General features: G+C 38.5%; 1 protein-coding gene across 10 annotated transcripts in view; it reads left to right on the top strand.

Moving 5' to 3' along the window:
- Positions 1-26,391, top strand: part of IQGAP2 (IQ motif containing GTPase activating protein 2) — a 119,847-nt gene extending 93,456 nt beyond the window's left edge. For 5 of the 10 annotated variants that reach the window (XM_021379583.1, XM_021379580.1, XM_021379582.1 and 2 more), the window contains 23 exons: positions 2,408-2,569; positions 3,559-3,701; positions 5,984-6,154; positions 7,414-7,497; positions 8,178-8,249; positions 8,415-8,484; positions 8,798-9,006; positions 9,677-9,826; positions 10,334-10,497; positions 11,044-11,268; positions 11,861-12,001; positions 12,338-12,422; positions 14,637-14,869; positions 16,220-16,352; positions 18,461-18,563; positions 19,517-19,658; positions 21,402-21,489; positions 21,886-22,023; positions 22,283-22,495; positions 23,191-23,351; positions 23,847-23,990; positions 24,888-24,996; positions 25,480-26,344. In XM_021379583.1, coding sequence (XP_021235258.1) covers positions 2,408-2,569; positions 3,559-3,701; positions 5,984-6,154; positions 7,414-7,497; positions 8,178-8,249; positions 8,415-8,484; positions 8,798-9,006; positions 9,677-9,826; positions 10,334-10,497; positions 11,044-11,268; positions 11,861-12,001; positions 12,338-12,422; positions 14,637-14,869; positions 16,220-16,352; positions 18,461-18,563; positions 19,517-19,658; positions 21,402-21,489; positions 21,886-22,023; positions 22,283-22,495; positions 23,191-23,351; positions 23,847-23,990; positions 24,888-24,996; positions 25,480-25,593 — 3,254 coding nt within the window. In that variant the 3' untranslated portion in view covers positions 25,594-26,344. Of the gene's footprint in view, positions 1-2,407; positions 2,570-3,558; positions 3,702-5,983; positions 6,155-7,413; positions 7,498-8,177; positions 8,250-8,414; positions 8,485-8,797; positions 9,007-9,676; positions 9,827-10,333; positions 10,498-11,043; positions 11,269-11,860; positions 12,002-12,337; positions 12,423-14,636; positions 14,870-16,219; positions 16,353-18,460; positions 18,564-19,516; positions 19,659-21,401; positions 21,490-21,885; positions 22,024-22,282; positions 22,496-23,190; positions 23,352-23,846; positions 23,991-24,887; positions 24,997-25,479 lie in introns of all 10 variants that reach the window. The other 5 variants (XM_021379584.1, XM_021379578.1, XM_021379577.1 and 2 more) reach the window with 2 other exon arrangements.

The following is a 27,346-nucleotide window of genomic DNA, read 5'->3' as shown; positions in this document are numbered from 1 at the left end:
GCAGTAATGGCAATAGCAATCACGTAAAAGAAGGTACTGACAATGACACTGGAGAAGTTTTGAACCTTCCTCGAGGCATTGTAGTGCCTTAAATAAGCATTTGATGCTATAGTATTCAAACTTTACAAACCTTTGCCTTTACAAACCGTCCTGCCAGTAGAAGACTCTGTATCTGTGTTTAGGAAGACCTGTTCAGTAAACACTTCCTAATTCCTTGTGGTGTTTGCTGTGCAATTTGCATCATCTTACTTTGTATCTCAAATTATTTCAACTCTTGTAGTCCTTGTCCAAGTGGAGTCAAAATGAGATTTGCCAAATATTATCTGTGCAGTATGACAGCTTTCAGGAAGAGGTATCAGGGCAGACCTTCGGCTTTGCACAGGAAGGGGCTGTCTGTTGAAGTAGCACCTGTCTTGGAAAAGCTGTGTTATAGAAAAGAGCTGATCTTTGGCCCCATTGGCAGCTCAGGCTTATCACAGCACACAGCTGCATCTTTGTGTATTTTTGCTGCTGGGAGGGAGGATGGGTGCAGAAGAGCCCTTCACTGTGCTACCTGCTGGAGGAGCAGGTTGCTGTGCTACCTGATTAGGATGGCTAAGGCTCACGTAACTCATAATGTTACAGGACTACGTGGGCCTTGATTAGAGCAGCAGCAGCAGAGTTAACTGTTAGTACATCAGTGCAAATGATTCATTTCCATCGAACTGATATTTGCTCCCCACAGTTCTTTTCTTATGTTTTCCTGCTAAAATAAAGGCATGGTTAGTTAAAAGATTAGAAAAATCTAGGCAACAAGGGATCTACAGAAATAACAGTTATCTAGCTTATGTTTACTTTTGTCTTTATAACAGTGTTTTCCAGCACCTCCATACCAAAAACAAAAATATTCAGTCACTGGTGGCCAGGGCTGAGAAGGGTGATGGGAAAATATACAACTAGGGCTGAGCAACCTCATCCAGCAGCATGTAATGTTGCTGGTAACGTGCTGCTTCCCTACTTCCTCACCGCTGAAGCTGTATGCGTGGGCATCATCATACCACGGCTGGGCATGACTTACTACAGCCTTCTGGGGAGCACATGCTTGGCTATTCTTTTGAAGCACAAAAACATAGCAGGATGCAATCTAGTGGAGGTCCAGATGGCAGTGGCGTGATGTTGTATGTTCACTTTGTTTCTCAGCTGGCTGCCATCTTCTGTGGAAGCGGATCTGCTTCTGTCCAGACAAAGCTGAGTATAATCATTCCACTTCAGTCAAACCAACCACCAAGGAAAACTGTCTTTTGCTGAAATGCTGTCCTGCTAGCTCAGTCCCACACAGTGCCTCCTGCATGTAAGCCAAGTCTTACTTCTGACACTGAGCACCTTTTGTTAGCTCTAAGTGGAAAAACGTGCATAGGTCAAGCACAGAGAGGGAGACCTTTTTTGGAGGGTGAACCTTTTTTGTCTTGGTGCAGGAACACAGAAAATAAAGTGTTTGGTGCTGCAGTGTGAAGGGCAGAGTGTGCTGCATCAATGTAATTAGTATATAATATAGGGCATTCCAGCTGTATATTATTACTTGTTCCTCTGTGAATGCACCTTGAGCCTAGATGTAAAGGAAAACCATTTAAGATCATAGAAGCAGTTTCTAAGTAGTGCCACATACACCTCTATTGTGTAGCGCCTTTCGAACTATTGAGTGCTGCTATGCGTTGTCAGGAGTGGAGGTTTCACCTCCTTTGGTGATGGTAGGTCTTGCACAAAGAAAAGGATGCTTGGGAAACCCTGAGTAACTTGGTGTACCTGAAAGTTTGAACATGTCTGTCCGTGTGGTTTTTATGTGCCCTGAGAGCAAGAGCTGCATCACTGAGAAACTCAACAACATGAGCTTGCTGCACCAGCGTGGGACAGGCTTCCAGTCTGAGGGGATGAGGAATAGTTGCTTAAGGATCCTGACTAGGATGCTGCTACAGTATTGCAAAACTTTGCTCAAGGCCATTGGAAATTATTCCAATTTTGCCTGGTGAAATTGAATGCTAGGGTTTACAACTTGTAACACAATGATCCCCTGCATCTCTCAGGTTTCTGAGTGATCTGGTACTTGGTGGGCCCACTTGCGAGGCAGGCTGGGTGAGGAGCCCCTCTCAGACCTTGTCTTTGTGTCAACTGCTGTCCTACTCGATGGGGAGCAGCTCTGCCCTCACTGCTCTCAGTCACACTAGGGCGGCATTCCTGCCTTTGGAAAGCTGTTCTCTGAAATACTCATCCTTATGAGCACGATGGAGGCAGTAAACGGGTGAAACACTGGACTGCTGTATGTGGCATGCTGGATGTGTTCACCAGCGTAGAAATCCATTATCAGAGTTGCCAGAGGATAGAATTGTGGTATATAAAGTATAAAAAAATTTCTGTCTTTATTTTTCCCTAGTGGCTGTCGGGATATCAGTGATCAACAAGAGCTTGGAGAAGGGTGATTCACAGCCAGTCCTGATGACACTGCAGTCCAAGTTTGGTTTACGAGTAGTTTCAGAATGTGCTGAAACTTATTTCAAGAACCTCTCAGAAGCCAAGAAGCTGAAAACTAAAGATGGTAAAAACCGTCCTGTACAGGACAGTTTGATATTTCCCTGTCACTGAGGCAACTGGGAAACTGGCATAATAGAGTGACCTAAAATCACTGTAAATTAAGGGGGGTAGTTGCTAATTTTTTAAATGCATTGAGAAACGTTATACTTGCCTAAGTGCTTTTAACGTGATGGTGAACTGTTACATGCATCATACAGAGCACAATGTATGCTGGGGAAATAAGTCTAGTTACTGCCAGAGTCTAGCTAAGATCAAATTAACCTTTGGGGGAATTCAGAGAATATTCTCTGTGACTGTCAGTAGTCCATCCCATCAGAAAATCACATTACTCCCTGATTTTGTCAGCAGACAAAGGAAAGTGTTAGACTGCGCACTGCAGCCATAAGGGCTGCTGGAAAAGGTCAGGCTCTGCCAGAGTGTCCGTGGCCCATTTATGGCCCGTGTGGTTTAACAGAGACACAGGCATCTGCAACATGAGTTTGCAGATGGCGTTTTTCACAATTGACCTTATCAGCTTTACTTTAGGGCCTTTTGTCCATGAGGAAATGAGGTTTTTCCTGCTTCTCAGGATGCAGCCTTGTTTATCAAAGGCAATGAAATGGACACAGGAAATCTCTGGTGGGAGCTCACTGTCAATAAGGTCCAGCATCTGGCCAGAAGATGGCGAAAATATTTTCTTAAAAGCAATCTGCGTTTTTTCTGAGAGGTGATGGGAGACATGGCTTCGGTATTAAGCTGAAAAACATAATGTGCTGAGTTGATGAAGCCAACGGTGGATTTGTACAAACCTCACAAATGTTTTGTTCTAGAATGACGCTGTTCCATGTAACAAGATATTTTGAAACATCCTTATTACAAACTGAGTCAAGATACGTAGTGACTTTGCAGGTAAAATGGCTCTGTAGCTAAATGCAGAGGTGAGGAGTAGGTAGAGAAAGCTGTAACTTACCAGTATAATGGAACATATCTAATAACAGCATGTATTGCTTTCAGATTCTAATGAAAGTCAATGGATTGAACTCAGAATGAAAAATATGTATAGTTACTACTACAACGTGGAAACTGAGGAAGGTACCTGTGTTGTCCCTGAAGGAGTTGTACCAAAAACCTCCTGGTTAACTGCTGAAGAAATCCAGGTAGGTGGCTGAAATATTTACTTTGATTGCAAACTAATGAAGCATTCTTGAGGGACAGGCAACAAGATGTGGTGATATCAAGGGAAGAGGCCATGCTGGGTGAGACTGAAGAGCATTTTAGTTCAGTATCTGCTTCTATAGCGGCATCTTCTGTCAAAGATGACTGTAATTGCACAGTCTCCTGTGGTTCTCTTATAGCAGTGCTTTAGAGGCTTCTTAATGGGAGGCTACAGCGTTGTTTTTAATATCCACCAGTAGACACCAATGCATGAAAGTCTGATTACTTTTTACATGTTTGTATTTTTTGTCTTCATATTGTCCCATGACAAAGAAACTAATGATGTGCTTGGGTGCAAGCGTAAACACTGTTTTATGTTTAATCATCAGACATCTTTCCTGTATCTCCAAATACAATAAGATGTGTAAAACTTAGACCTTGATATGGAGGCTTTACATTTGCATGAAATACAACTTAAGTAAATAATACAAGCTTCTGTGCAGTTTTCTTATTCCAATGCAACTCATGTAGGTTGGAGGTTTACTCTGCTATACAAACAGCTGAAGTCGCAATGTAGGTCCTTCAGAAATTCTGACTGCAGTAATATTCAAGAGTTTTTTTGTATGCAAGCTCCCCGGTACAGTAAGCAGCTCTAGATGACTGACTTCTACAAAAATCTTATAAGTATTAGGAAGGCAGAACTCTGAATCCTAAGGTATATCAAAAAAACCCTTCTATTCCCCAAAATATAGCATATGAGGCTTGAAAGAAGTAGTTACTTCTCGTGAAATAGTAGCAAAGTACATAGGTTGCTCTGAAAGTAATTCCTCCCATTGATTTCTATGGAAACTACAACAGATACAAAGAGCACAATAATGCTATTTGATAGTGCAAATTCTCAACTACAAAAGAACTTATTTCAACACAGTCACCACCATTACCTAAGTGTTTTTGCCAGCAATGAACAAGAGCCTGCATTACATGCTTGTTTTTTTTTTTTAAAATAAAAATCTGCAACAGCAGCAGTGACCCACTGTTTCACAGCTGCTATGACAGCATTGTTGCTAGGAAAATGTTGCCCATGATGTCCATCTTCCATCTGTTTGGGCCAATGAAAGAAAGAAGATGCCAAATCTGGACCATATGGTGGGTGTGGTAGCACAGTCCAGCCCAGTTTAGCAGTGTGCTCTACCATCTTCAAACTGGCATGGGGCCTTGTGTTATTGTGTTGCAAGAGGAAGGTTGTTGTCTTCTCTGGCCTGACTCTGCAAGTTTGAGCCTTCAGCTTAGTCAGCATGATGATGTAGTGGTCAGAGTTGATGGTTTGTTCAAGTTCCAGGAAATCCAGAAGGATCACCCCTTTCCTATCCCAAAAGACAGTGCGCATTGCTTTACCTGATGAGGGCTGCATCTTGAACCTTTTCTTCAATGGGGAATTCACATGTTGCCACTCCACGAACTGCTGTTTTGGCTCTGTCTCATAGTAGTGACACTACAGCTTATGATTATACGGTCCAGGAAACTGCCACCTTCAGCCTTCAATAGGTCCTGACAAACATGCATACAGTGTCTTTTCTGTTCCTGTGTGAGCATTCATGGGACCCACCTCTTGCAAACTATGAGATATTCCAGTGTTGCCACTACCATTTCCAACATGTTGAAGCCAATATTCATTTCTGTACATGGTTCCCTGGTCATAAGCCACTGATTTTAATGGATAAGCTGACTGAGATACACATCATTTTATGGTGTGACAGCTGTGCATGGCTATCCAGAATGTGGCTTCACATCACTATTGCCACTGCTGAAATGCACCACTGCCTCACTGTGCTCCACTGTTTTGTCTCCATCAGTATTCAGCAGGTGCTGATGAACATCAATGGGTGCCATTTTTTCTGCCTGAAGAAATTCATTGACACACCTTTGCTTCATTTGCACTTTCACATCAGACCACTTTGTCAGAGTGCCTCTCTGCTGCCATCTGTCACATGGCAACAAAATATAATTGGATATTGGTGAGAAAGTTCAGCCTCTACTGCCATACCAACAACACCTGCCTCTGACACTATGGGACAACATTATAAAATAGGAGGCATTACTTTCAGAGCAGCCCTTACAACTATTAATTTGCACTGATTAAAATATAGGGGTAAATTGGAGGGAATTGTATGTGATGAACATACAGATGGAGCGAATACAGACCAGATTCTAGAATGGATTTGGCTTGACAGGGTTTTCTTACCTACCTCCTTTTAAATGACCTTTTCCTGTGATCTCTTAACAGAACATTGTTGGGCAAGTTACAGCAGACTACAATCGGGAGCAGCTGTGGCTTGCTAATGAAAGTCTGATTGTTCAGCTGCAAGCCCAAGCAAGGGGATTCTTAGTCAGAAGGAATTTTCAGGACAGAAAAGCATACCTACAAAACCAGGAACCATCTGCCATCAAAATACAGGTATTGTACTAAAACAGGAAAGTGATCTGGCTTGGGTCACTTTGTGCATGGGACAGGTTAAGTGGCTGATCACCGCTGACAAAATTCTCAACTCTGTCTGCTTTCATTAGCAGAGGTACAATCTTCTGCTTCTGCTAATGTGTTCCTGTCCTAGTTGTAGTATTCATGCTTTTAAGTAGCAAATGTTCAGTTTTCAAAGAGTAGATCAGATCCACCTGCAGTCTGAACTACTTCAATAGAAAAACTTTAAATATATACCTCTGGTTCTATTCTGAGGGGTGTCCAAGACTTGCATGGTATACCTAGCTATGCATGGGACAAAATCAGAAGGTTCACTGAGCATTGAAGCAAAATTCCTTGGCAAAGAATGACTTGAGAAATGCATTCCTTTCTACACTATCCAGACTTGGAAGTGGTTTGCCTGTGCTCCATGAAGTCATAGCTGGGTAGGGAGTGGCAGCTAACCTGGTATTCTCAGGCTCTGGCAGTGTTACTTGGACTTCTTCAGTCTGCTGAATGCCAAAAGAAGCGTAAAGGAAACGTTTCTGTGTGTCAAGAGTGTAAACACGGACAAATGCATGCATGCTGGCTACATAAATTGTAAAACAGCCACCTCTTGTTAGAAACAATTTATTCAACTCCTGAAAAACAATCAGCCAGACACATCTCCCAGCGTTACAAAGAAATATACAACAGATTGTTCTGGTATCTATAGTAACTTAACAAATTATGATATTTAATAGTAGTAGCTGTTCTCTGGATTGATTTAACTTTTCTGCATGGTGTCTGGGCTCAGTAAAGGAATGCACTGCTGCTTGAGGAATTTAGGGTCTATGAAAAAAATACGGAGAAGTTTAGGTAAATGAAGTTATTCTCTAATTGTTTTCTATGGCATTAAAAGAGAAATGGCTTATGAAATACCAACAAGTAGAAGACAAGAATGAAATCAAGGGTTGGATATAGACAGAAGGCTATGGTTGAACCACCAAAGTAAGCCAAATGAGAGAACTGGGAGGTTTTCATGTGTTACAAGGTGATGATCCTGAGTGACTTAGGGAGACCGGAGACTTGAGAAGAGGCCAGGACAAGAACAATGTGTCAGGGCACCATAAAAACACAATTCCTAGGGTAATTATCTTGTTACTATAATGACAGTTTTTCTGGATGTGGTGCTTTTTTGTTAGTGATTTTGGTATGTATGTACACAGAGTAGAATAAGTATTTGTCTCTTATTAATAATAATGGTCTCCTACTTATAGGCTTTCTGGAAAGGATTCAAACAAAGGAAAAGCTATGTTGACAGACTAAAGGTGCTTCAAAGCAATGTTGCTGCTGTTGTCAAGGTAAGATTCCACTGAGCTTCTGACTTGAGTATGCTTCATCCCTTTAGTTGGTCCTCTAGTGCCTGGAAACCTGAGGCTAGCAGCAGAAAATGAATGAACTTGTGCTCCAGAAATTGGCATGGTGTTGAAAGTCATTGACAGCTTTGGGAAACAGAAAGTTTATTGAAAGCTGAGTGTTTAAATTCTATCAGGCTTTGCTGAGCACGACTGGCTCATAATAGATTTCCTTACACTTCTGTTTCTATAATGGTAAGTTACAGAATATTGGAACTGGCAGTGTTGTTATTTCATTAGAAGCCGTCTAATATGTCTGAAAAATGTTTGCTTATCTTGGCCTGATAGGACACTGTCAGGAGCGGATTGCAGATGGGATATTGATCTCCTTTTTCTAAGGGAGACTCATTTACAAATGACAGCTTAGGCTTGCAGATAGAAATTACTTCCAAAGATAATGCTAGGCATGGGTCTTAGAGCCTTGAATTCAGCCTGCTATTTTAATTAAAGCCCTTTAATTTGGTCACTGAATTGTGAGGAGCCTAATGCTGCAATCACCTTAGGCCCCAAACTTCTGAGAACAGTGCCTACAGCAGAGGACTGTCAGAAACAAGTTTAAAATGCATGCACTCAATTATACACAAATCATTTCTGCAGTGTCTCTTAAGTTGAAATTTAATTTTCAGATTCAGTCGTGGGTCAAAATGTGGCTAGCAAGGAGAGCTTACAGGAAGAGGCTGCAGTACTTCAAGGATCATGTAAGTCCTTTTTCTTCATTTTGAACATGGAGTAGCAAAATAGGGTAATATGACAGCATGCATGTTTCTGAGAATCTCGGTAATGAGACTGCAGGCTCTGCAGTAAGCTTCTGAATAGAAATGTGTCCTAAGTTAATTCTTTTTCTTGATCTTTGTCCCTTCCAGAATGAAGAAATTGTGAAGATACAAGCATTTCTCAGAGCAAACAAAGCCAGGGAGGATTATAGAACGCTAAGTAAGTGGTAACAATTACAGGATATTTGGGAAGAAGTATGTTACTATCAATCAGTTTTTAAAAAACTTTCATCAGGGATTTCTTAGTGTAGGTGAAAAACAACTGGATTACAACTACTTGCATCTGCTTTTGAAGGAGAGTGGGAAACTATTTTACTTTGCTGTACTTACATAGTGTGACAAGTATTCAATTCTTGCTCTAAATGTTGTAACGCTCTTTCTCTGCAGTTCAGATTTCCTCCACACTGATCAGTTTCCTGAGTTTTATGATGTTTATTATTTCTCCCTAACAAGCTTATTTATTTCAACTATAGCTGGTGCTGAAAATCCACCCTTGCCTGTCCTGCGCAAATTTGCCTACCTCTTGGACCAAAGTGACTTAGATTTTCAAGAAGAACTAGAAGTAACAAGATTAAGGGAAGAAGTAGTTACAAAGATTCGATCCAATCAACAGCTGGAGAAGGACTTGAATTTAATGGATATAAAGATTGGACTTCTGGTGAAAAACAGAATCACTCTTCAGGTCAGCAGGCTGTGTTCAGGTTCCCTTGGCATCCCAATAGTATGTACTGACCACTTCTGTGTGTTCAAGGAGCTTGGGATTGAAGAGTTAGAAGACACATGACGGTGTCTCCCCTGGAGGTCATCTGGCCTAACTATCGTGTCCAGATGTCTTCTGAGTATCTCCAAGGAGAGAGGCGCCACAAACTCTGGGCAGCCTGTACCAATACCTGATCACTTGCAATTAGTTAAAATTGGAAAATAAAGGCTTATTTTGCTTGTATTAAATAATCTTGTCAAAATAGCTTGCGTAACAAGTTGCTCTGTTGTCCCAAGTGGTACATCTGTTTGCTACTGCACATCACTCTTAGTTGTAATTGCTTGGCAGGTTTTAAGCATCTTTTCTGTGGTAGAGTGGAATAGTCCTCTGATGGTATTTGAGATCTTGTTCATTAATTAAAGGATTAATGAGTCTATAAGTGAGATTACATTTCTCAGATGGTCATTGCTGCATAGCCATACTGGTGGCAAGGTAAAGATATTCAACAGATTGGTTAATGAATACAGTAGCAAAATGTACTAATTTACCAATAAATTACTCTGTAGAAACATTTAAAGTAGTTGGAAAAACATTTATCTTTTTGCTTTTTTGGTGAATATAGTATCTAAACTTCTGATCTCATTGTCTACAGGATGTGGTATTACATAGTAAGAAGCTTAACAAAAAGAGCAAAAATCAGCTAGAAGAGATGGTAATGGTTGACAAACAGGGTATAAAAGGCTTGAGTAAAGAGAGAAGAAAAAAATTGGAGGCTTATCAACATTTATTCTACCTTTTACAGGTAAGTCTTAAGGTAGAAATTAACATAACAGCGAATTGCTAAAGAAAAACATGAGTGTTGCTTGCTTTATTCTAGTGCTTACAAAAGTAAACAATACGAAAAGATTTCCAATGGATTGTAGTAGACGGACCACTGTAAAACGCTATCTCCAGCTCCTAATATTTCCTGTAACTGAGAAAAGCCTTGCTATCCATCAACTGTGCAAGAAATAATGCTGCTTGATTTGTGAATATCTAGGTCATACTGAAACCAGATAAATATTTTTTTCCATATATCTTTTAGTCCATATGCATTACTGCTACTTTTACCTTTTGTTACATGGGGTAAAAAGGAAGCTGTCTGCTCAACAGCTGATAGTGTATATAATACATCTGTTCTTGTGTTCTTTTTGTTAATCTCATTTCACCTAAGATTTTCTAGAAGATTACATCTTCCCAGGACAGATAGCTTCTCTGGTGGTGGCTTGTCTTGGAAAATAGTGTTCAGATAACTTGATTGTTTTTGCAGACTAATCCCATGTATCTGGCGAAGCTGATTTTCCAGATGCCTCAAAACAAATCAACCAAATTTATGGATACAGTCATCTTCACTCTCTACAACTATGCCTCCAATCAACGAGAAGAATATTTGCTTCTCAAACTTTTTAAAACTGCTTTAGAAGAGGAGATAAAGTATGTGCTTTTACTACAAAATTTCAGTTATCTTACAAACAGTTCAATATATTCATCAGTATTTGTTTCTTAAGCTATTTCCAGCTTAAAAAAAAATTCTTTCTATGATGGAGAATATTTCAATATTCAAGAATGTTGAATATTCAAGAATATTCAAGAGTCACTTGAAAAAGTAAATGCTAAGATTACTTGATTTTGTGATTAGGAGTTTAAGGGTGAGGAAAGTAAAGGTATGCTCTGAAAATGCAGAGTTGGTGGGGAGAAAATGATACCTTCTTTTATGCATTTCATGGGTATTTCAGGTCAGAACAGATATTTTACTGGTCACTTACTATGCTCTGTTCCGGGCACATATATTAACTTATATTAGCGTTCAGAGAGTAACTGTTAGATTGTTCTGTAAGACAAAATTATATGAAGTAGACAGCATAAATATGTTTCAGCATGCAAACAGGATACTTTCCAAAGTGTAGGTTTTGACAAAAAATGCTTAAAAACAGATAACTGCATACATAAGATCTAAGAACTGTTCTGTTGTTGATACAGCTCTAAGGTAGACCAGATACAGGATATTGTCACTGGAAACCCTACTGTCATTAAGATGGTTGTCAGCTTCAACCGAGGTGCTCGTGGACAGAATGCTCTACGCCAGCTCCTGGCACCAGTGGTGAAGGAGATCATGGAGGATAAATCCCTCATAATCAACACTAGTCCCGTGGATGTGTACAAATCATGGGTAAACCAGCTAGAAATGCAGACTGGTGAGGCCAGGTGAGTGGGGAAGATGGATATACCATACCATCTCTTGAATACTTGAAGGATCCTTCCGTTCAGTTCCCCCTTTCCTTCTCTGGCAAACAGTTCTTATATCCATAACTCCTTCCTGTATCTTTTGGAAGCACAATGGGAAGTTTTCTTGGGGAGATGTGCTTGAAATATTGTACTTTAAGCTGATCTGAACAACAAAAGGATCACTTTCCTGGTCATGAACTTCAGAAGGCATGTATTTCATCTTCGTATGTAGTTAACCAAGCCATAGAAAGATTTACCCAAGTGTTATGGTAATTTAATAGTAATGTTCTGTCCTTTAGAAGAACTATAGATTGGGACTTATAAAATCCCTTCTTAAATTAGGAACTCTCTCTTGTAACAAAGGGAAGGCAGATGATGTCATGTGTACTCCCAGCCAAATTAAATTCTCCCTCCAAAAAAAGCTTAGGCACCTGAAATGTTTGTTACTTTGCAGACTTCAGCTGTGTTTGTCATGTCTCTTTTCTGTTCACTGGTGGTCCCTATGAAGTAAAAAGAAAAATGTTCATCCTCAAATATGTTTAGCATGGTTTAATGTCTGTTTGTTTCACAGTAAATTGCCATATGATGTTACCACCGAACAAGCATTAACGCACACGGAAGTTGTCAATAAACTGGAATCATCAATTCAGAGTTTGCGAGCTGTAACTGACAAAGTTCTCACATCTATATTCTCATCTCTCAATATGATGCCGTAAGTGCTGAGTGAGGTCTCTCCCAGCTTCTGTTCATGTGAACAGTGAAGCTTCATGCAAACTTCACCAATGGTGATACTTTCCAATTACATAGCTGAATATGGGCCTCTCAAATGACTTTCCCAGTAGAGGGAGTGGTTTCCCCACTTCTGCTCTGCTTTAGTCTTGTGAATGTCTGCATATACTTGAAACTTCTTGTATTTTCCATTGTTGTCTCATTTTGTGTTTTAAATGACTGAAGAAAGAGCCAATAACGTGGGTTACTGATATGATTTGTTTGTTTCATGAAAGTCTTTCCATTGTTTTCCTTTTCATCTGTTCCATTCCACGTGTAGTTATGGAATGAGATATATAGCCAAAGTTCTGAAGAGCTCGCTCCATGAGAAATTCCCAGATGCAACAGAAGATGAACTGCTAAAGGTAGATTTCCAAGGGCAAACTGCCAACAGCATGTTCTTTTAATGCCAAAGGGGATTTTTATTAATATTATCGTTCTAAGGAACTGAGAACACCAATCTTTATTGAAGGAATCTGGTATTACTTGGGTTGCAAAGGGGTGGTGGAAGAGAAGGGAATTCTGTTGCTACAACCTAGCTTTCTTAATCTGAGTCCTTAGCAATTCCTAGTGACAGCGCTCATCTTGTTTTGGAAAGTCAACTCAATAATACTTCTTAGCAGGTTGGAATTTATGTGAATCATCTTTTTTGTTTTGTACTCCACCAGTAATCCTTTCATGAAAAACATTGGTATTTATTTTTTTTTCTTCCCTGAACATAGCATATTAACAACCATAAACAGAAAAAAAGGTTTGTAATTTAAAGACAGAGGAGGAGCTCTCAAAACAATTCACAGCTGGATCCTTTCATTGAATTACACTCATTTAAGATGGTTGTAAAAGTGGAAATGAGATTTAGGCTGAAAAGTGTGAGTCAAGAGCACAGTACTGGCATAGTGACCACCCCTGGGCACCCATGGTGCCTCTCTAGAGGGCCTTAGGAAACTTGCTTCCTGAGCCAACAGCCAATTGAGAGACTGGAAACTTTCAAATTAGAACTGCTTGCCTTTCAGTAAATAGAATTTTCAATTTTGCTTTTCTTAGTGTTTAATTAAATTGTTCTGGAATTGCAAGATATTCATTTCAATGGGACTTTCCTGTTATCTTTCCAAAAGGAAGTGTCTTTATAGATAAATAAAATTCTTAGTGCCCATTTTGAATGCTTCAAATTCCTCAGCTAAAAAATTAATTCTGCTTCTGTATTCTAGCAATGCTTTGGAAACCCTTGCAGGCAACATTTCTCCAGTAATCCTGTCACTTCAGCAATATGGGTTAAAGTATTGTTCAGCTTAGGAAATAAGTAGAAAATGAACATAAGGCACCCATCTGTGAATGCTGTGGAAGTTGGAGGTTCTGCAGGTGACTACACCTAAGCTGAGGCTAACTGCAGAAGGAAAAGTTCTGCCTCTTTCTGCAGCCAGGAGTGACTTGAAATAGCCATCTGCATGACACAAACTCTTGCAAGATTGTTATAGAGTGCAGTTTTGGAAAACCTGTTCTCTAGTCTCTTAAAGGTATTAGAAACAAGGGGTCCCTTGCCAATTAATGTAGCTGTTTGTAGCACTCCAGAGAATGAACCTATGGAGATGGACCTACCAAAGTGTGTATGAAAGAACAGTTGTATACGTCTGCATGTGTTCAACTCCATGCATTACATTAGCTTGCATAAAGATAGCAGTACCAAAGTGAAACCTGATTGTACGAGTCCATTACTGAGGTTGGGAGATTATTTAAAAGGCAAAATTTTTAAATACAAAGAAGATCAATAAGTGGTGTTTAATTGAAAATGTTATTAAAAAGTATGGAATGTGATTTATTTTTCCTGTTGGGTAAATCCAGTGAACGTAAGAACTGAACTTAAAGATGGACAACTGATCTTTGAGAACCTGTTAGGACAAAAGATTGATTCCTTTCCTGTGTTAATACGGCTTTTAGTACTTTCATGAACTTACCCTTTTGTGTTAAGTGAGTGTTATTTGGGCACTTGTTGAAGTGTTGGAAAACTTTGTGGTGAGACGAGCGTTTAATTTTTCTCATCCATAATAGTTAAGTAGACATCTAAGAGCCCTTTTAAACTGAGTGTTTTACTCATTCTTTTACTCCAATGTTTAAAAATAATGAACTATAAGTGGTCTTGGTTTCTGGCACTAGTTGGAATACAAATTAGAAGATTTTGAAGCATGTCTGGTAGGTTGCTGACAATCAAAACCAGACGGTTGTCTTTAATAGAAATATTCTAATTGAAATCAAGCAGTTCTATTTCTAATCATTCTGGGACCTTTATGTAGCTGCTTAGTATTTGGGGAAAAGCTTGCACAAGAAAGTGATTGGTTTGGCGTGGAAGTATGCGTGCTTGTTTTTTAATTATTCTGTAATGGCATAGTGCCCATTACTGTGCCTGCATCATATAAAACACCACAGACTCTTTTCAGTTAGCCACATAGGTAACACGTACATCCCAGGAGTCTTTCCTCATCACTTTCTACCACCAGTTCGTATGACCTAAGTCAAAAAGGACTTGTAAAATTTTGCAAAATGTAATTACTGTATGTAAAGCAAAGTTCTCTTAATCTTCTTAGATTGTTGGAAACCTCCTGTACTATCGGTACATGAACCCTGCCATTGTTGCTCCTGATGGTTTTGATATAATTGATATGACGGCTGGCGGGCAGATACACCCTGACCAGAGGAGGAATCTGGGCTGTGTGGCAAAAGTCCTTCAGCACGCTGCTTCTAACAAGCTCTTTGAAGGAGAGAGTGAACATCTGTCATCTATGAACACTTACCTATCACAGACGTACCAGAAGTTCAGGTATGGAAAGCTTCCACAAATAGCTATACAGTGCTACAATAAGAACACTCTTCTATCATGAGTAAGGCAGACTAACTAATTCATGTGAATTCTTAAATAAATAAAAAATAAATTGCTCTGCCCTGCTTAAAGTTAAAATGATTGTTATGAGAGTGGTTTGTAGTCTGGCAGAAACAGTGTATTCCTCAGGTGCAGATGAGGTTTTTCTGATGAAAAGACTTAAGATGAAATAGTTGCTTTTTTCATTGTTATTCTTTCATTTTTGTGAAGAAATTTTATTCTTTCATCTTTGGACTGTCATAGGAAACTGTGTTTTTTATACTTTGGGACACAGATTTGTTGGGATAATGACCCATCTTTTTGGGTCATTATTTGGGTTTCCTTGAGTGATCAGCCTTGAACACATTTATGCAGCTTAGTCATTGTATTTATTGAAGTTGTGATTTAAGAGCATGTCATAAACATGAAGAATAGTGTAGAAAGTATAGCAAGAATAACAAAAGTTAATGAAGGAGAGAATGTATGCTAGATGGCTCTTTGATTACCACAATAGGAAGAATCTCTCTTCCAATGGAAGCCAACTTCTTACAAAACCGAGTCTCCTGGGCTCTTCACTTTAAACAGAAGTACACTCTGTAGACACTAATGGTGGTCACTCTCAGCTGCTCCAGTTCAAGTTTCTCTTACTTTGGAAAACATACCATTCATTGGTTATCTGTGCACCACCCAGAAGCTGTTGGTAGCTCAGAGAAACAACCTTTGTCTTATGAAGTAAGTCTCAGCTCTCCATATGTATGGTAGCCAAGCTGATGTAATAGCTTCAAATGCCCTTCATGTTTTTTCTCTCAGGATTCTTGCATCAGTCAATAACATCACATTTTCTGAGCCTTCCAACAGTTTGATTTGAGTAAAAATGATTTAAACTTAGTAGATTAAGTGGTATTTTCATGCATCTTTTTTCCAATATTCTCTTCCCAGCATGCTTCATATACTGTAAAGTACATTTATAAGATCAGAAGTTATTTCTGTGGAAACTTATGACATAAATTTTAAAGCACTAAATTCAGACTTCTTTAAACATTTCAAAAATGCCAATTTATCATTCTGCTGAGTAAGGATAAAAATCGTACACTGAATGTAATATTTCACTAGCCGTAGAGGAAATCATCATCAGTGTTTGAAGGAATATGTCAGAGACAATATATTTCTGTATCAACACAAAGTGTTGATGGCAGATTATAAGAGAAATATAATACATGTTGAAGACTTGATTGTGGTTTTTATACAGCCTAATTAAAGAAGGGAAACAATTATTTATTGTTCTCAATTATTTATCTCATTTTTTCTTAGGAATTTTTTTCAGGCAGCATGTGATGTTCCTGAACCAGAGGAGAAATTCAATATTGATGAGTACTCTGATATGGTGACCCTCAGCAAACCTGTCATATATATCTCTATTGAAGAAATTATCAATACCCATTCAGTAAGTGAATTCACTTATCAGGAGACCTGAACTGTATAGATTGTGAAATAATTGTGAGAAACAGTCTCTGAGAAAAGTGTAAAGGCTGTTTTTCTTTCTTTTGAAATAATTTCTTTGGTCCCTGAGACAGTATGGAATTGAGTATTAGATTTCCCTTTTCCTAAAAGCCTGCTTCCACCCATTGTCTTGAATGACAACGAGAATATAACATTGTATGATGTGGGGAACGTTTTTCTTTTCATCTACTGTGGCATTGCTAACTTATATTTATAAATATACTTCCTCATCTTGGTTAAGAAAGTGAGCCTAATTATAGAAGTTACGATTCCTCTGGGAAAATAGGAAAACTCAGTGCATTTTATGACTCATACGTCATTTGTAGTGTTGGAAGCAGATGCAAATGCCTGATTGAGAATGGACTGAAGCTGTGGCTTCCTGTCAGTTCTTCATGCTGGGTAAAGAACAGATTAACTGCAGTCTGTAGTATGACTCATTGGGGTGTAAGTTAAATGTCTGCCATGTGGTACTCCTAAAGCTAGGGGTAATATTATTCATTTTCTAGCTTAAAAAAAGTGGGGGGGGGGGGCGGAGATGGGAGCGGGGGAGGCATGCTGGAGAACCACAGAGGACCTCCCAATAACTTCATCAGAAAGACTACGGAAAAAAATAGAATTGTTCCACTACATCAGAGTGCAAGTTAGCTTTATTCAACTGAAAATTAATAGCTTGGATTGCTAAAAACATCTTTGGTGGTTTGTCTCTGTGGGTATCTTTTCTTTTAATTTTTTTTAAGGCATTGACTTACTTCTTTACGAAAATACTTCTAAGTCAAATACTTCTTCTAGTGAGGTTGTTCCATCTCTAATACGTCCTTGGAGCCACAAATGATTAATTATTACTATGCTATTTTATATGTTCCTAAAAGACAAAATGTGAAATAATCTAGTGGACACACTAAATAGAGGAGATCAAGGAGACTGATGCTATCAAACGTGACCAGTATACACAGCTGTCTACCTAGAGAAAGCAAGCAATTAAGTCTGAATACTGCACATTCTCTTAATGCAGTAACTCTAGCAGGGATGACCAGTGCCACCTCTTCCACAAACTTCCTATGTGCCTTCATCTTCTCCCACTGTAACTTCCCTGTAAATGTAAATTCAAATTTCTATCCTCCTCATATAGCTCAAGAATTAGTTTGAGAAACAGGAGATGCATAAACATCCTACCTTTTGTCATATGTCGTTCAGCTTAGAAAACAAAATTCTCAAATCTGCCCTCTGTTGTCTCTGGTGATGCTTGCTCAACATTTGTTTTCATTGCACAACTCCATAGGAGGTAGCTGGAATGAGGGATCTGTTGGATTTGTCAGCTTTGTTTTGCACCTCTCTCACCTTTCCACCAAATAATCTGTTCTGTGAAAGTGTTTTTCATTCTGTGCTTGTATAGCATTACATATGTTGGAGTTTTACCCAGTATGGAAAGTGTTTTTCAGCAATTCTCACAATATAATCAATGTTATGTACACTATGGTGCAGTTGCTGCACTTCAGAGTGGAAAAATTAAATTACAGGCCTATAATTCTCTCTTAATTGTTTTGTATGTAAGATTGAAATGCTGGGCTTGGGCTTTTTAGTTGTCAGTGAGGTCATGGTAACTAATAACTTCTGACTACAGCTTGCAGTACTTAAAAGGCTTAGAAACCTGGGATGGGAGAAGGCATCTTCCTATGCACCATTGGCCCTGTCTTCATCCCTCTGTATGCTCAGTTGAGGATGCAACACTGAAATGCTCTACTTGAGTCATTGCCCTTTATTCTATTTTATTAGCTCTGAAGGCATATCTTGAACTTCTTTGTGCACAGCTGTGATTTTCAGCACTGGAAATGACTGCAGGAGGAACACAATAAGCTGCTTTACATCAGGAACAATCCTAAACTTATTGTCTAGAACTGAGCATCCTTCCCCCTGCTTCCCACTCACCTTGAGTCCTCAATAATCCCAATCACACTGGGTCTAGTATTTTAGCATATAGTCTCCAGATTTGTATACAAGTATAAAGAGAAGGTATGTTTTTCAGTCTATAGCTTCATTTACTTTTGTTTATAGCTACTATTAGAACACCAGGATGCCATTGCCACTGAGCCAAATGACCTGCTGAACGAATTGCTGGAAGGGCTGGGACCTGTTCCTGATGTGGAGTCTTTCCTTGGTATGCCATTATTCATCTTCATGGTTAACATCACTGGAGTAGGATTAGATGGGGACTTGATTTAGTTACTGCAAGGGACACAAACTCCCATCTCTCTCATGTTACCAGCCTCTTCATTTTCTATAGAACTGTTCTCTGAAATCTTCTTGTGACATCATTTGCTATAGCTGAGACTTCTAAAAATGGAACTCAGTGCAGTGCTGTTCAGAGTCAGTCCCTCTAGCTCTATTTGACAGCATTCTCGATACATGCACAGCTTCTCATTTCAATATTGACCTAAAAGATGAATTACATTATATACATATATGATGCTAGTGCTCCTGAAAATGGTCAATTTATGCTCAAATTGCAGACAGATAATGATTTTTAATAACTTGACCTTAAGATTTATTGTTAGCTGCAGAAGAACAGAGAATTTAAATAGCAGTTTTTAACTCTGAGACTTAATTATCCAGATAAAAATGAAGTTTTAAAAGCATACAAATCTGTTATAAAGTTGTGAGGAATAAATGTGGCTGATATTTAAGTTGCCGTAATTGTATTAGGATATGAACTGTCCTCCTTCCTGGTTAGCAAGAAGCTATACCATCACAGGTAATGCCAGCCTCCAAGTGAATAGCTATGATTTTGTTTTTCACTGTTACGTGCTTGTTAGGACAAAGGATGTGAAATTGACTGTATTCTTCTTTAAAAGAAATGTGAGTCTCTTGCGGAGCAGTACATAGACACAGAAGAATTGGAGGTGTTTCCAAAATATTCTCTGTGGGCTTATTAGTAGATGGCTCACAGTTTTGTTTGTTTGAAGTTCAAAAAACAAAAAGACAGCTGCAACGAATGGTAGGAATGGGTGTGCTATTAAAACTTCTGACAACATAGTGATATGCTGTTGTTTTGTCTGATGCATTGACACCTGGGAAAGTTGGCAAACTGAAGTGAAAGATGTTTCCTTTCAGGGGAAGGGTCTGTTGATCCCAATGACCCTAACAGGGAAAGCACACTGAATCAGCTTGCAAAAACAGAGATTTCATTGTCTCTAACAAGCAAATACGAGTTACGAGAAGGTGAAGATCGGGACCTCAAAAGCCTGATGATAAAGTAAGTTTTGCTCAAAAGTATATATTCTTAAAAATAATAGTCTACGTTTCTTCCTTGTCTAAATACGTTTCTGAGTTTTCAAAAGCCGATTTGTGTTCAGACCTACTCATACTTTCGAACAAGTCAGAGAAACTGTCAATTCTTCCAGAATGTTTATCTTTCCATAAGCTGTACTTGCACTTTTATTTTGGACCATGATTGGATCGTTATCCAAACTAGCGAGTACTTCTCCAGGAAATTCTAAAATAATTCTGCTTTAAAACATCACAGCCTTAGGAAATTTGAGATCAAAGTCTGTCTAGATGTGTATGGGTGGACAGTATCACTGTCCTCTCCTCCCCCACAAATGAAAACTTGTTCCCTGACCTACTGCCATCAGCCACTGGAACAGGATGTGGCTGTTACTTCTGCATGAATAGTGCATGCTTTCATGCAGGGAAAGGAAATGATGTTTATTCTGTTTGGTCGGCAGATAAGAAATGGGTACTGGGATAACCCACAAAGTCAAAATCTTTTCCTAAAAGCATTTATTATCATTTATTGACACCCCTTTTTCAAAATTATTTAAAATTGCCATGAATAAGTATTAGCTTATTTAATATCCTGTGGCTAATTGAACAATGGGATGTATTTCCTCTTTACTTCAATGCCTAGTCTTACCTTCTTCTAGAGAAATATCAATGTATTTATTGTTAAATGGCTTTGTTAAGACATCTGGGGCAAGACCAATGATTTATAGTTACCTCTGTCTAGAAGACTTCAAGGTGCAAAGGATCTTCCAAGAGTAGCAGCTTACCGTCCTGGCACGGGAGGAGTGAGGCTGAGGTCTGCCTGTGCTATCAGTCATTCCGACCTTGCTGCTCCCCCTGTGAAAGCTCAAGTCAGACTCAAGTAGTCAGCATTTTTTTGTAATGTTGTATTTCGTTGTATGCAATTATTTATTTTATCCCACCCCACTGCATATTTGTCAGAACTACCAATCTTGACGAACACAACAAAAAACTCCACCTCTTTTTAAAACGGTCATTTACCCATGTAAACTTGAGGTTTTATCACGAAGCCTTAGTCATGGTTAGATATTTTACTCAAAAACCTAAGCTGCATCTTCAGGTTTCTGTTAACTCTTATGGACAATGAGCTGTATCTCACTTGTAATAGTGTCTTCTAAATAACAGAATTCTGTGACAGGACTTTCTTCGAAGTATTATAGATAAGCTTCTACCAAAAAAGAACTGGTTTACATATCAGGGTGCAACAGCTTCCCTTCTTTTGGTGAGGAAGAGCTCCATGAGCAGTCTCTGGAGAAACATCCGAAGTGTGTGTCAATGCATTATGTCAACTGTACAACTCCTTCAGAAGTCCAGCAGCTTTGAGTGCACTTCTTCTTTATTTAGTAAACGTAATCCTTAATGTACCTGCCTAGTTCAGACTATGGAAATATGACTTTTCTTCCTCCTGTTATGTCATGATCATAATTAAACTACTCATGTAAGTTGCTGTTTTGCTATGCTAAGTGGTTATGTGCTTTCTAAAGCAAAAGAGAGAAAAGTATGTGCTTATTTCTTTTCTTGACTGTGCGGAAGTCAGATGTTCAGTTGTCAGTGCAAGATGTGAAATACAAGAAAGTAAGCAATTCTTACATTACCAAGTATAAAAGGCATTCTTGCTAGTTTTACTGCTTAATAAATGCACCGATGATCCTGTGATAACTGTTTTCTAATATCCATATATCCTTTTTAAAAGGACCAAAAGACTTATTGTGGATATGATACGAACACAGCCAGGGGATACACTCTTAGAAATATTAGAAACAACAGCCACTGCACAACAGGTAAGTGTTGTGTTGTTTCTGAATAGGGAAGAAAATTATTTTAGTTAGCTATTTGAAAGACCAAACAGATTTCTGACAGCTTTTCCTATCAGTATAATAAAGAAGTTGTTGTCCATTTTTAAACTACTTAGCACTAGAGTGTTTAAAATGCAAGAGTTCAAATTGTCTTTCAGTCTATATATGGTAACAACTTTGGGAGAACATAAAAATCATTAAATCTTGCTATCTAATCAACAATAATAGATCTTGTAATTCTTTAAATGTTTTGTAAACATGGCCTCTTCTTTCTTATGCTATAATATTATCAAATAGCCTGAGGTGAATCCTTCTAGTTCTTATTTTCTCTTGTGAACTTTGGAATCTTAAGTTCTCTACCACCTAGTGTATTTGCTTAAGCAACAAAAGGAAATTCAGGCCTGGGAACTGCTGCTATCAACCGAGGAGGAATTGAGTGGGAAGAGCTCACAGCTGAAGACGTCCCCTGGAGATACTGACTCTGAACGTGCAAATCTTAGCTTCCCTCAGTGTGTGCATGTGAGTTGTCACACACCTAAGCCACCGAGTCTTCTAGCTGATTTCAGATGTGCTTGAATTAATTGAAATTTGTGTCTACTGTGATTAGTTACTTCAGATATGGATAGTAAGGTGAGCGTTTATAAACCACTTGGTAAGAACAGAGGAATAAAGACTGCACTTCAATTCTTAGTAATCCCCACTGAGAATTCATTGCATCTGGACATTTAACTGTTACACTGAACTGGAAAGTAACTGTTCTGGATTTTTTTTTACCCAGGAATCTGAGCACTTGAAACTTGTAGAAAAACGTGCCATTTTAGATTCCAAAACTCCAGAGAAAATGAAGCGCAGTCAGTCTATTTTTGAAGATGGGCAGCTACCAATAGAACAAAAGAAAAGGAAAATTCAGAGAAATCTCCGGACTTTGGAACAAGCGGGATTAGTCTCTTCAGCAACAAAGTACCAAGAAATTATAAATGAGATTGCTAAGGTAAATGAAACGTGCTCCTTGTATATGGATGGATTTCAGGCATCTAGCCTCAATCCAATCTAGATAGAGATATTGAGATAATCAAGTCTGGATAACAAAGGCTTCAGCTGCACATGATTCAGTTCAGGTAGCTATGCAATAGAGTACATACTGTTCATCAGCAAACTAAGATGTGATTCTTATTTGGATGTTCCAGACTGTTAGTGTAGTGCTTTGGAAATGGTAGCAGAGTGCAAGATACCACAACTTGTATTCACTTAGCTTCAGCTACCCTCAGTCACCACAAGCAAGCAGATATAGGCTTGCACGCAGAAGAGACAAAGCTGGTTTTGGTGTGGGCCATCATCAGCAAGGCTAGCTTTCCAGCTGGAAGCTCCAGTGGCTCCATAGGGTTTTGAGGCAACAGTATTTGAAGGGGCTGTGGCAATCCTGCACTGCAGCACTGCAAGAAGCACAAAGATTGGAACCATCCATCCAATCTCCCTTCCAACTGTTGTCTAATAGCTTGACTTCCCCAGCAGTAGAAAATGATGCAAGACAATTGTTCAGGGCCCATCACAGGCAAACCAGAGCAGCAATGAGATTATCTCCTGTTCAGTCACATAAACTATAGTGCTTAATAGCACATAGTGATTATTTTCTAAATATCTAGTTAATAATCCTACTATATAGCAAATCTGAATCCTCTATTTTAGGATATCCGGAATCAAAGAAGATACAGACATCACCGAAAAGCTGAACTGGTGAAACTCCAGCAGACTTTGAATGCACTTAACTCCAAAACAGCATTTTACGAAGAGCAAATTAATTATTACAACACCTACATAAAAACTTGTTTAGACAACTTAACAAGAAAGTGAGTAGATTCTTCTTGTCTCTTTAATATTTCAAAATGTTCTATTAGGAAGGAGGGCAGGTGTTACCTGTAGTAGAAAGTTTTCTTTCCAACAGACAGCTGTGAGCAGGAGCTTTCTCAGTCCACACCTCAGAGATCCAAAAATTAAGATTAATGGCCAGTCTTATTTAATGCCCATTACTGTATGCTTCCAAGCTGCTATTTATAAGTGATGACTGTGGACTCTTTTAGATTGGGTTTGCATTTCACAATGAAGTTCAAATAAGCACTAGCAAATATTTATTCAAAATCATTATGAAAAATGTTTGGACTTCTTGCTTTGTGTAGAAAAATCCCATGAATTCTTAGACTTGATTTGAATATTAGGTTAGTTCATTAATAGCAACTAAGGAGGGCAATGAACAAAGGAAAAATAAAGCTGGAGGAGTAGCTGAAGTATAAAATGCAAAATTTTGTGCTGGTAGATTAATCACCATTTTTCTTGCTCTCTCCTAGAAATTCAAGGAGGTCAATTAAACTAGATGGAAAAGAGGAGGTGAAGGGCAGCAAAAAACTGAAGCAGGCATCATTAAAGTACACTGCCGCAAGACTTCATGAAAAGGGTGTTATCCTAGAAATTGAAGATCTTCAAACCAACCAGTAAGTGTGGAGCAAAATAATTGAGAGCATTTTCTAATCCACATCTCCTTAAGGAATCTGGCTTTTGCTAAAAGTATTTTCATCTTCCTGCACTGCATCTAAAATACCTTCAGATTTTAACATTTGGAGGAAACATGAAGTCTAATTCTCATAACTCATTTTTTTCCCTTGCACCTTGCTGTATTACCTTAGTAAATACTGGAATTAACTGTTTTTTGGCATTAGCTTAGATAAAATGCATACAAGTTAGGTAGCATGTTCACAGCTAAATGACTGATTCATTAAGCAGTTGTAGCAATTATTTTTTACTTACTGACCAAGCACTTTCGTACCATTGGGTAAATACCACACAGGCTGTGTTTGCTGGCTGTGGCAAAACGAATAGGAGTGGTGGCTTACCTTACCTGTTCTCTGTGGTCTGAGCTATGACCATCTCTCCTGTTCAAAGCAGTGGGGTTTTGTTTTAAGGGTCTCTTCTTTGCAGTGTTTGTAAACAAGCGCTACCATGGCTATAGCTCCAGCTGATGGAGCTCACATTTGCAGGCCAGCTGGCTATGAAGATTTCTAAGCTGGATCATTTAATTTGCAGTATGGTTTCTCACACCTTACTGATTAACTAATGGAAAGGTGACAGATGGGAATAATGCTAGAAGCAAAACTTAAGACAGCATTCCTGACAGTCTTCCTGTGTCTGAGCTGAGGTCCAGTGGCTCTTGTTGACAAATTAGTCTACAATCCCTTGAGGTTGCTGCTGCTGGGAAGAGATAATGCTGTGCTTACACATTGATGTTTCTGGTGAAATTTTTTTTTATTCTGCAGATTTTCCTCTTAACTGACTCTGGAGTATTTAAAACTGCATAGCATACATATTCAGTGACTCTCTTGTTTTGATTTAAGGTTTAAGAACGTGATGTTTGATATCACACCTGGAGAAGAAGTGGGTGACTTTGAAATCAAAGCAAAATTTCTGGGGGTTGAGATGGAAAAAGTGCAGCTCCATTTCCAGGTAGAGTTTGAATTTTCTCACTGCGCTCTATAGCTACAGTTGCATTTGCTCTAAATAGGAAGAATTTCAGACTTCTAGTATGTCCATGAACTGTTCAATCAACAGACAGGTCAAGAAGACAGGTCAAGTAGGGAATAATTATGTAACTTGTGTAGGATGCTGGATTTGGAGTACAGTTGATGTATACGTTAGAGTGACCACTGAATGCATCAAACCAAATGCCATATTAGTTCTTATTAGTTATTTTAGAAATAGAATACATGGGAAATAATCTGACTTTTGGTTTGGTGTTACTGGCAGCCTATAATTAGGGATCTAGAGAACATGCAGTGTTTTGCATACTTGCCTAGTAGTTGCTTGTAATTGTTTAAATTGTGAATGAACAGGAGTTTAAGATGGTTATTACATGATGAAAATGACTCAATCTGGTTACTGTGAGGTATGGGTTCAAGCAAAGGATAATGATTTTATTTATCATTACAGGATTTGCTTCAGATGCAGTATGAAGGTGTGGCTGTAATGAAAATGTTTGACAAAGCTAAAGTGAATGTTAATTTGCTCATATTCCTGTTGAATAAGAAGTTCTATGGAAAATGAGTGTCTTCAGATATCATGGACTACATCCGCCAGTGGGAAGTCTACTCAGTATTTTTTCTTGCTTTTAAACATTTGAAATTTGTCATTGGATGCTTTTTAACTTTAAAAGAAACTAAAACACCAAATATTCAGAGGAATGTACACAGTGCCTTTGCATCATTGATAGTGAAGCAGAAAAATAGGAAACAGAATAATTTAAACACTTCCAGATCTCACTGGTGTTGGTACCTTCCAATCAAAACATTGTTTAGGACACTCAGCTCTTGTGGATATTAAGTAGACAGAAATTGAATTTAGTTGAATATATAAGCCTCTTCCTATTAAAACCATTTTTAAATGACCTCAGATATATAATATAGTTTGTATTAGACATTTAAGTATTTACCAAAAGCAATCCTGATTTGTTTCTAGGGGATAGCTTGCACAAATATTTAGTTACATACTAAGCCTATTTTCTGGCAGTTGTCAATTGAAAGAAACCTTATTGTGCAATTCAAAAATTTTTATAGGTAATTATAAAGTGACAGTAATGTCTTACTGCGCAAAAATATATTTTGATTCATTCCTACTAAATAAAATGCACTACTGCCTTGTGTAAAATGACATTTTCTACATTCGCAACCTTTCGAGTGGCATGGGGGTACCTGAACAGCAAACAGCCGTTCAGTTTGAAGTATTTGAATAAATTGTGCCTGTCTGTCTTTTTTGTAAGAAAATAAATGCAATAAAATCAGTATTTAGATTTTTTAAATATTCTTTGGAGATTGTTCTATGTAAAATAAATGTTACTTAATTAAAGTGGCTTGGTTCCTAGACTTCATTTAAAAGGGTAATTAAAGTAACAATCCAGATGGAAATGAAAGAACTTTCCAGTGCTTTTATAAAATAAGATTTAATTAAAGTTGGTTGTCCTTACAGCACAGTTTGGGAAAGCTTCTTAGCAATGAAGACTTCATGGCCTTTATGCCTTTGGAAGTGGTGGTGATTTTTCTGATAAACCACCAGTTACATCTACAGAGCAAGAACATGTATAGGGGATAATGTACTGTATAAACCGAGGGTAAATAGTTCCTACTCTTGCTTTCCTTGTGGCAAAACACCTTAAAAGATGAAAGTGCAGTGAGGCACTCTGGAATAGATTGTAAAAGCAAATATACAAATATTAATTCTGAAGATGAAATGAAACTAAAGTTAGTGGCAGATAGATACTGACCTGTTTATAATACAAGCTGAAAAAAAGATTACACACACTAGAAATAGTCCTTTATGTATGGCATTAAGTGTGAACACTTCACTACTTTACTTTTAGGCAGCTAATATTCCTAACAAAAATGAACAGTTCCTGGGTATTTCCCTTTTTCTTCCAGCTAGTTATACTACATTTACCATTATCAGCCATTTTGGTGTTACCCTTTTTTTTTTTTTTTTTAACCCAGATTCTCTTAAAATAGTTGGTAGGGAAGCTGAAAGTAGCACTTAGAACAGGTCAATTGGAAGAGACCTACAAAGATCATCTAGCCTGACCACTGCAGCGAGCAGTGAGGTCCTCTCAGCCTTCTTTTCTCCAGGCTGGGCAACCTGAGTGTTCTCGGCCTTTTCTCACAAGACATGCCCTTCAGCCCTGTTGTCAGTTGTGTTGCCTCCTCTGGATGCTTTCAAGTGTCTTTATATCCTTTTTGTGTTATGCAGCTCAGAACTGCACACAATATTCAAGGTGAGGCTGTTCCAACACTGACCACAGTGGGAGTCACCT

This window comes from Numida meleagris, chromosome Z, assembly GCF_002078875.1.
Source record: "Numida meleagris isolate 19003 breed g44 Domestic line chromosome Z, NumMel1.0, whole genome shotgun sequence".
In the NCBI taxonomy this organism is placed as follows: Eukaryota; Metazoa; Chordata; class Aves; order Galliformes; family Numididae; genus Numida; species Numida meleagris.
Note: the sequence above shows the minus strand (reverse complement) of the source record. Positions and strands in the feature narration are given on the sequence as shown.